Source organism: Microchirus variegatus (genome assembly GCF_963457635.1).
Source record: "Microchirus variegatus genome assembly, chromosome: 1".
In the NCBI taxonomy this organism is placed as follows: Eukaryota; Metazoa; Chordata; class Actinopteri; order Pleuronectiformes; family Soleidae; genus Microchirus; species Microchirus variegatus.
Window position 1 is genome coordinate 13,896,601 of NC_139802.1, and position 10,680 is coordinate 13,907,280.

Below are 10,680 nucleotides of genomic sequence, written 5' to 3' on the forward strand. Positions count from 1 at the left end.
ATGGACAGTGCGTTTGACAACCTGGATGCAGCTGGTTTCCTGGACATCTGGCAACACTTTGATGCAGATGGTAAGAACAGTTTTTTTTATTTTTGTTTAAAAAAAATAATGCTCTCTATAACATTGATCACATTCAGCCACTGTTGTGAAGGGTTAAGTGGAAAAGAGTGTCCTTGTGTTGACATTTGTGTTGAGTTGCTTGTACCATATTAAACATAAAAGTATTTAACTTAACACATTTTGTGGGACAGTAAAGTAAGACTGACACAGGAATTGATTCTCTTTGTCACTTGAGAATGAGGGGAAAAAAAGCAGCTTCTTTAATTTGATTTATAACCTAATGACTGCACCACTTGTGTGTGTTTTTCTTTCCTTTGTACAGATAATGGCTACATTGAGGGCAAAGAGCTTGATGAGTTTTTCCGTCACATGATGAAAAAACTGCGTCCACAGGTAAAGTGAGCTTTGTTTGGATGATTTCTCACCCCCCAAGTTATCACGATAACCGCATCCTAACATTATTCAATGACAACTTTATTTGAAGCCCCTGTGATTCAGAACATATCAAAATCACGTGAACAGGCGATTCATATCCATTTAATGATGGCTCTGACACAAGTGGCAGACGATGGAAATGGAACATTGTGTGAGCAGCTTAGATTCAGTCGGATGCATCTAAACTTTGTTAAAAGTCCACTGTCGGAGTTTTCCAGGATGAAGAGGTCAATTATAATTGGTTCAGTCGGTCTCCAATATCAAATGTCCCGATTATTGACTGACCCCATGTTTACCTGTGTCACGGTTGATCCCTTAAACATTGTGTAACCCATGTTATGTGAACTGTGTCTGATTTGATTTGACTAGTTTATTGGAAACATCCATCCATCCATTTTCTACCACTTTATCCTCCACAGGAGGGTCGCGGGGCGGTGTTGTGCCAATCTCAGCTGACATAGGGCGATAGGCGGGGTCACACTGGACAGTTTCTCAGTCCACCGTAGGGCCACATACAGAGACAAACAACCATTCACACTCTCACTCTCACACCTACGGTAATCCCCATATTGCATGTTTTTGACTGTGGGACGATCCCAGAGAAAACCCCATGCACACACAGGGAGGACATGCAAACTCCGTGCAGAAAGGCCCTTTTATTGGAAACAGTTTGTCAAAATTCAAAGCTTAAATCAGCTTCTGGAGGTGACACAGAGTTCTCCTGCTTCTTCTCACAGTCTAAAGACATGCCGATTGAAATAAGTTCATTGGACACTCTAAAATGACTGAGTGGTTGTTTGTCTCTGTGTGTTGTCTCCTGTGATGGACTGGAAACCTGTCAAGGGTGTGACCCTGTCTTCAGTTCCCTATATGTCAGCTGGGATTGGCTGCAGCTCCCTGCAAACCCCCTCATGTGGAGGATAAAGTAGTCAAATGAAATCAGCTTTAGGACAATTCAATTGGCTGCAGACGCAGAGTTTACAGCATTTTTTGGTCTCTGCTCTGTGAGCAGCTGAGCCTCTATGAAGTTATCTGGATGGGTGGGGAGACTGTAAGTAAGTAAGGAGGTTACTTACAACATGGAGGAAGATCTCTGGTCCCTGTCAAAGGAAAAGCACTTGAATTGGTTACAAATTGACCTGAGGGGGAAATGTGTGTTTTTGTATGAAGTGTGTAATGAGCTGTTATGCTGAACCCACGTTTGTGTGTCTGTGTGTGTGTGTGTCCGGACTTCCTTGGATACTAATAGGACTGCACTAAAACAAACAGATCACCGACCACATGTCACTGTCTCTAATGTTTGCTCTTTCCTTAATGTCTGCAGGATGAGTGATATCACTCTCAAGGTACAAACTAAAAAAAAAAAAAAACACTCCTTTACCACGACTCTGTTTCAGAGAGTGGTTTTAGTTTTAACTCTGAGTTTACTGAACCTGGTTCTTCAGGAAACTGAATTCTGGTTCATATTATATTAAGGTCACTTTAACCCCGAGTCAGTTATCACAGTAACTTATCAGTATTTGACAAAGGTCTTCATTTCCTCTGGTAAAATTAGTTTTGATAGCCTATCCTAACCATCGCTACCTCCTTTTATGAGCCATTAATATCAGGACAAAGACAGCTGTCACTTACATTTAATACAGCATTGATTTTGTTCCCCTTAACTCAGAATAATAACTGTACATGGTGTCGCCTTTAAAAACACTTTTTGAACTGTACATCATTAAATTATTGAGTGACTGTAAGGTTTAGTCATATATATATATATTTATATATATATACATATTTATATTTGTATATACTGGTATGATTATACTCCTCACTCACTGCAGCTAATGTAACCTTTCCATTTTGGAAGAAAATTAAATAAAATAATCCACTTATCAGTGAAATCTGAAATAAAAATATTTATTTTGTTTATTTCACACGACTGAAGGAATCAAAATTGATCGACGTCGACGGCGTCTATCTACGTTCTGTTGTGCACGTCAAGTCTGTCATATTAACATTTCTGCTTAGCAACAGGAGGGGCCTAACACTTGTGTATGCGTGTAAATCACGAGGACCTGGCTCCTTGTAGTCTGTGGACTGTGTGCTCTGCAGTGAATGAAAATGATGATTCATCGTTTCATGCGGGCACCATAGATGTCCAGGTTTCTATAGTTACAGTACGGTCGCCAAGGAGTTTAAGGAGACGCTGGAAAATTGGCTGCTAAATATATTTTAAAATTAAAACCATCAAAGAATGTTCTTGCTTCCAGCTGCTTCAACCTTTTTGCTTCTGCTCTGGGTTAAGAAAAGAAAAAAAAAAACATCTACACAGGAAGAGAGAATGTGATTGTTAGCTCAGATAAGCATATGCATGTGTCATGGCGCAGCTTTTGTAACTCACTGAATATTTGGTGGCAATCTGCTTAAATATGCATCATGTATCACATTGTTTGTTTTTTTTCATTATCTACACCACAGTAGTCTCAACTGACCAATTTACAGATTACAGATTATATCACTGTATTTGTATTTGGTGGCTTTGCTGAAAATATTCATGTTGTGTTTTAATGTTTTGTGTCCAAACAGGAGAAAGTGACAGAAGAGAAAGTTCAGACACTGAAGAAGAGGTTTATGTCAGCCTACGATGTCACTGCTGATGGGAAACTACAGATTGAGGAGGTATGTCTAAAATCATCTCCTCTACTCTATTCTTTATTCTAGCGAGTAGACTTGAATTACTGCTATGTTTGTTTTTTATTAATTAGACAATATGTGGACCTTTGCTATGTATGAAGCAGCCATCAAAATACTAACACTTCCTCGATTCTCTGTCAAGTTTTCAACGAGAACCTATCTTTTCTATCTCTCTGTCTCTCATTACTGTTCCACTCATCCCCTTACTTAATGTCACCACCTCTGTCTCTCTGTGACCTCCTGTAGCTTTAATTCAGCTCATGTAGCTCGGACAAAGACTCATTTCCAAGACCATGAAGCTACAGTCAAGGATAGATCATTCCAACCGTTCGTCAGGTGTAAATTAACATCCTGTCTGAATGGCACAATTAAAAAGTCCTATTGTTTGTTTGTTTGTTTTTTCAAGTGGGAAAATGTGAATTATTCTTGACGTTCAACTCGTTTATTAAATGAAACCGTACTGACAAACTGCCAGAAGCGTTGCTGCAGTTCGTGGCCATCCTGAAAATTAGACCAATCCCTTAATGCTTTGCACCCACAGACCCCAAAGCTTTTGCTAAAGAGGCTGAAAATCAATCCATAAATGCACTACAGTGTAAGTGGCCTACTGACATTACTGATTTACTGAGGCTAATGCAGAGGCAGTCAAAGCTCTCTCTCTGTGCACCAAACATACATCATCCCACTTCTCAGAAACTCATGCCAATGTATTCACAAATATCCAGTCCCATACAGTCCAATACAGATGCTCTATTACCATTATAAAATATGCATACAGTACATCACCACTGACAGTCATTAAGTTGAATTTCTTCATTCAATATGCCAAACATGCCCACACTGACCACTGGCTTTAATACCTCGTGCTGTTTCAGCTCTCACACTGTTGCCTTTGTACACAACAGCACCAAAAAGTGGAAGTGAGTGAGTGACAGCCACAGTATCCTGTGTCAGAACTCAATCACATGATCAGATCTCATCTATTAGACACAGTGTCGGGTTTACTTTCATACAGTACATCACTATATTGGACCTATTGTGTTCTTTGCTCTGTTGGTTCAATATCTTTGGATTTTTCACGTTTGCCGTGACACAAAAAACTATTTAAATGCATTAGTTTTACTGACTTACTTAGTGAGTGTATCGATGGGTGTTTTATGCTCTGGAACATCTGACTTCTCTGAACTTGCATCACTGTTGGTGCATTGCGGGGGGTTTTTTTCCGCCCCATCTGCGCTGTTCTACAGTCGTGGCTCTATGCTGATTGGCAAGTTTAATCTCCTAATGGATGGCTGATGTTTTTAGAGGAGGACGAGGGAAACATAATAAATGGGAAAGAGCTAAGAGTAACTGGTGATGGGATGAATAATCCAAATGATGCACAATCCTTTTAGCTTCTAGCCATTCAGATAGTCATGTAGATAGTAGATAGTATTTGGAAACATTTTTATTTCTTAGATTATGTACATCAGTACATTCAGTTAGGAATAAAATACATTAATTTATCATATCTCAGCTTAAATTTACTATGATGATAGTCATCAGTATACAAACACCTGTGTGTGAGATATTGCACTATTTCTATGGCAGTTGTGTGGTTTTTTTTTAGTGTTTTTTTTACCAACATCTAAGCAGATATGTTTAGATACGAGTTTTCATTCACATTTAGGTTGAGGATTCTACATGCTTACTACATTAATGAAGAATGGCTCCGCCCACATCAACCCAATAGATAAACCAACAAAGAAGAAGAATAGGGAAGAGGAGCAAACACCAAAGTAATAAGTGGGGGGAAGTGGTGAGCGGAGGAGTCCACTGTATTGTTACAGTCTGCACTCTCACATTAGACGGCACTTATTTCTACACACAGTAAGCTCTCCAGGATATAGACCCACAAGTTTCCTTGGCAACTATCAAGGAAAGACTTGTTGATGATGGTATTATCTGGAGTCCACTTTGGTTTGTATTTTTGTTTAGTTTTTTTTAACCGTTTCTACAAAACTAGTTTTCTGAAAATGTGGAACACTGTCATTTAATAACTCAGTCTGTCTTCTCTCTCCTTCCCGTTCGCTTAGTTGGCCAATATGATCCTCCCTGAAGATGAGAACTTCCTGTTAGTTTTTCGCAGAGAGGCTCCTCTGGACAGCAGCGTTGAATTCATGAAAGTAAGATCACATAACTTAATGCAATATGTTAATTCTTCTTCTTCTTTTTTCAGCTTCTCCCTTTAGGAGTCGGCACAGCAGATCGTCTGCCTCCATCTTGTCCTATCCTTATGTCCTCCTTAACAACATTCAACATCACAACTTCAATTTCGAGCTGCACACTCGCTATTCTGTCTGACTCTCTCATCACTCCCAGAACACTCTTCAGAAAAAGACTTCCATCCTTCAAGATTACCTTCAAGATATCACTTTTTTTTATCTAAACTATGGTAGAACACTTTGAATCCACCTCTGATGCTTCTGGCCTTGTTCCTTTTCACTTGGTCTCTTGCGGACACAATATGTCAACCTTATTTCTCTCCATCATATCAGCTGGTCTCTACCTTTACTAGTTGTAGTTCCTACATTTAATGTCCCCAGTCTCACCTCCACAATCTACCCTTACCCTCTGTTCTCTCGCTCCTCTTCCTCTGTTTTTAGGCCAACAGTCGCAAAATGTCCATCAACACCCTGTCGGTCATTAGCACCGATGGCGATTGTTAACCCGGGACCTGCGGTATTGTTTTTTTATAGATCCACATATTTAGTTTTATGCCAGATGTCTGTCCTGATGCAACCCTACCCTTTTATCTGAGCTTGGGACCGGCACTAGGAGTACATTGGATGTGCGCCCCCCAGTGGTTGGGTTAATGAAAGAAAGTACTTATGAGGTGTCCTCTTTGGCCAGTGTGTCCAACGTAAACTCTGTATTTACACCAAGAAATCTGCCTTTTTCCAACTTTGACAGTTTTCTGCATATTACCTCTGATGTGTCCTGCCCGTGACCTAGTGTGAAGACACATTATCATAAGACAGTTTGGAAAGGACAAAAACAAATCTGGTAATGCAGTGATGCTGGGTAGAGTCATAATATTACAGTGATATATTACTGGCTAACACATTACCGTCCGACACTGCACGTCATGGTTTGAAAGGTGTGGTCAGGCATTGTGACCGTTAAGATCACAATCCATCGATATGTCTTGACTGCAATGTTGCTATAGGAACGGCTGCCTATACATTATCCTCTTATTTATTGGCAATCAGGACTTGGGTGCCAGGAATAACCCAACATTTTACAAGAATTTCAACTGTATTTTAGTTTGTAATTATTTTTTTTTGTACATGTTGTGCTTTCATAATATTTCCCACTCACTATGTTCCCCTGTTACCATGTACTAATTTGACCTCTCTATGCCACTGCAGATATGGAGGAAATATGACGTTGACTGCAGTGGCTACATATCAGCTCAGGAGCTAAGGGTGAGCTTGTTAAAATGAACAAACCAGACACACCACTTCACACCCCAAAACCAGTTAAACACACATCTTCTCCTCTGCCAGTGTCACATTTGTTTTGTCCTTGAACAGAGGACTGCGATCTTTCACCAGTGTTTCATGTTAACCCTTTAACACAGAGCGTATCCAAAATTCCAACAGTTTCTGAGAGCTAAGAGCTTGCATTTCAAAGCCAATCATGTGGTTATTCCGGTAATTTCACTGACACACAAAAACGGAGCAGAGGGCATAGTATTGTATCAAATATCAAATTTGGAGATATATACTCAAACAATTCTATTGGAAATGTCCTGTTCAAATTTCAAAATTAAAATCTCTTATTCATCTACAAGAACTCTAAAATCAAATTCCATTTTTTGTTTTTCTTGACTTTACATTGTTCATACACTCTTTTAACATGCAGTAAATTGTGAGTAACTGCCAGGTGTCCTGGAAATATGACATTTCCTGGCCCTTTTATGGGTTCAATAAGCAAAAAAGGGCCAGATGGACATTTTTAAAGCTTAGGTGTTAAAGGGATAAAACATAAAGAAAATGAAACATGTAGAATCATTCATCATCAATCAGTGAACACTGGATGTGACTGTTTTGCTGTTTGATTAAAGGACACATTGTTGATATTCCTCAGGCTTTCCTGAGAGACCTGTTCCAGCAGCACCGCAACGACGTGTCATCCGAGAAGCTGGAGAAGTACACTGACGCAATGGTAACTAGCATACACACACACACACACACACACACACACACACACACACACACACACACACACACACACACACACACACACACACACACACACACACACACACACACACACACACACACACACACACACACGTTTCCTTGTTACTGAATGAAAAATGACTGTGAACTATAGTATCAATAGTCACATCTTTCAGTTCTCATGCTTGAAGGTGAAAGAAAGAAGTTACACTTTAAGTATATTCAGTGAATCTTTAAAATGGTATGATTTAAATGGCCCTGTAAAGGAATTTACCAAGAATAAAGACACTTCCTGCAGGATTTTTTCATTTGTGAAGACTGACGCAGAACACAGGCAGTGATGCACTGTTTTCCTCAGTTACCTCTGAATATTTTAAAGATTTCATTCTAAAGAAGATTAACCCCCGACTCAGATCCAATGATAAACTGTTTCTAGAGTCTCAGATGGTGAGAGATGAAATAACCAGCAATGACCAGAGATTCACAGTGATTTTTTTAAGTTTCATCCTTCTCCATACATTCTTTTTCTCTTGCAGATGAAAATCTTTGACAAAAACAAGGATGGACGTTTGGATTTAAATGACCTGGCCAGGTATTTTTAAGAAGCTCTTCTTCTACATTGTTAAAATGTTACTATGTGTGATTTATTGGTTATGTATTATACAGTTTAAATTGTGCAGTTTGGCACTTGTCCATAAATTGCATGAAGTGGGGCGTTTAGTGGGTTGTCCACTAACCTGAGGATCATTGGGTCAATCCCTGGTACTGCATTGCCTGAGTCATTGGGCATTATGTAAACTGTATAAATCATGTAGGTTTGAAAAGTATATAAAGCAGTTTTCGGTTCACTCATTTGAAGACCAATATGGTCCAATTTGAGATAGAAAATCACTGTGTTGATGAGTTACTTCATATTGAGACATGTATACAGTTACAATGGACCAGATATTTTACATTTAAAGTTGAGGTTTGAGAGCACGGTGTGAGCAGAAAACCCTGACTAGATTAGAAAGCATTAATTCCACAGCTCTACTTTATTCTACAGCAGGAAATGTAGATTTAAAAAACATATCTGAACAATCACTGTCACATTTATTTTGAGTGTTTTACTGTATATAAAATTAACTGCTACAAAAGTGTGGGGGCCATTCTACAATAATAACGTAGTACTTTGCTGTTTCATGTCCTGTTCATTCCTCTTATCTTTGTCCTTACTAAGGATCTTGGCTTTAGAAGAGAATTTCCTGCTCCAGTTCCAGTTGGATGTAAGTTTGCTGTTCCTGTCATTCCTTAACCAGTGTGTTAGAAGATAAAACACGCTGCAACAGGACAATGAGATGTCACGTGATCTCTCGGCTCATTTTTGGGTTTCAATTCGTCACTCTTTTTTCAGGCCGGCAGTAAAGACGAGAGAAAGAGAGACTTCGAGAAGATCTTTAACCATTATGACGTTGTAAGTACTGCATTGCGCTGGAGAACATTAGGATAAATATTTCAACAGGTCTTAGACAATAAACTTGCAAATGTGGACGTTGGTAGTTTGGTTTAAGGAATAATCAGAATCTTGATAATCTTGAATAATCTTGATCCGAATAATATGATCAACCTGTTGCTTTTTTCGACTGCACTGTTTCGTTGTATTTCACACATTATTCACTGTGTTGACTCAGTGCACTGCTTTAACAGATGATTCAATTTGATTTTTACTCCACGACCTAATCTGTTGTACTTATTTACACTAACCCAGGGGATGACATCCTTCCCTTCCCAATTAATAAGCACTTTCAAATTTGCATGTATTAGAACGTGGGCCGTGAATCCAATTTTCTCCATTAGCTCTAATGTAACATAATAACTCTAAGCACCCATTACATTTTCCAGTCACTTGCTCGGTTTAGTGCCAGATGGAAGGAATTGATTCCTACGTGGACTCTCTGATCAGCTTCCTTTGCTCTGTGCAATCCTATCCATGACTATATGTGTCTATAGGTGCATGTGATACAAGCTTTTTTGCTCTATTTCATCTACGTTTGTGAGGCATAACAGCAGGAGAGAGAGTTTAACTCCTGCCAAAAGCAACAGCCACTTAATGTTGTTATTAATCTGGTATGAACAAACTACAGTACATCAAATAAAAATGCTTAGAAGCAGTGTGTAGGATGTGAAACTCAAGAATGACAAAATATTGTTTTAATAATTTAATAATGTTTTTGTTGTTCAGAGTAAGACAGGAGCACTGGAGGGCCCCGAAGTGGACGGCTTTGTCAAAGACATGATGGAGCTGGTCAGAGTAAGTGTTTCCTGTTGTCCCTGATGCTTTGTTGTGGTCAGATATACCAGAGTGCTGTTTACCTATTAGGTGATTCATGCACAAAATATCACTCTTAGTGGTATAAAGTTGCCTTATTTTACTTGAAGATTCTGTTTTATGATATTATTTCTCACAGCTAAAAGAATCCACCCCTCAAAGGGTTGGTGATTTTGAAATAAAAAGGAAAACATCAACTCAGTGGGTTGAATGGTTATTTTACTGATGTATATTATAGAGTAGAGTCAAAGCCCTTTATCTGAGGTTGCAGGAGGCAAATTTTAAAAAAACTCACCAGTTCACCACTGCGTTTTTGCAATATTACTATAGTGGTTATTCAGTTTGTTCACTTTGATGGGTGTAGTGAACTCAAATCTGACATCACACTAACGATTGGGTGGGTTCCACCATTTGCATGAAATTAGCAGGAAATAAAGGCTAAATCAAAGGCTAAAAGAACATGTGTTCTGCTTATAAACACCGCATTAACATTAACAGTGCTGTATAATGGCTTCTCCTCCCTCCTCTCTCTTCTCCAGCCCAGTATCACTGGTTCTGAGCTGGACAAGCTGCGAGCCGTTCTGCTGCGTCACTGCGACGTCAACAAGGACGGAAAGATCCAGAGAAATGAGCTCTCGCTGTGTCTGGGAGTCAAGAGTAACCTTAGTTAAAGAAATGATACGTGTTGTGTTGTGTAGTGAATGATGGAAGAATTCTGTGATTTGATCCGGATCTGTCTAAGGTCAATATTCATAAGGTGTTATTTGATCGTGAAGATGATAATTAAATAAATAAATGAATGAATACCGCGTTATATGGTTTGAAATTGTGCATGTTTCAAAAAAAACAAAAAAACAAGAGAAACTAATTAGATGTGAAGGTTTTGTAGATACAATTGAAGTCTGGTGTTTGGAAGTGGTTTAATCAGTTTGTGAGTCATTGGACTGTTGAGGACAATAATGTCAT

At 39.0% G+C, this 10,680-nt stretch overlaps 1 protein-coding gene across 1 annotated transcript; it reads left to right on the plus strand.

The window, feature by feature from the left end:
- LOC310934575 (secretagogin-like) lies at window positions 1-10,385 on the plus strand (the record flags this gene model as incomplete). Its single annotated transcript, XM_083898326.1, has 11 exons — window positions 1-70; window positions 383-453; window positions 3,073-3,165; window positions 5,256-5,345; window positions 6,591-6,647; window positions 7,312-7,389; window positions 7,943-7,998; window positions 8,626-8,671; window positions 8,800-8,859; window positions 9,628-9,696; window positions 10,254-10,385. 11 exons carry the CDS (start codon window positions 1-3, stop codon window positions 10,383-10,385), a joined length of 822 nt encoding a protein of 273 aa, XP_083754452.1.
- Window positions 10,386-10,680: the final 295 nt, after the last annotated feature.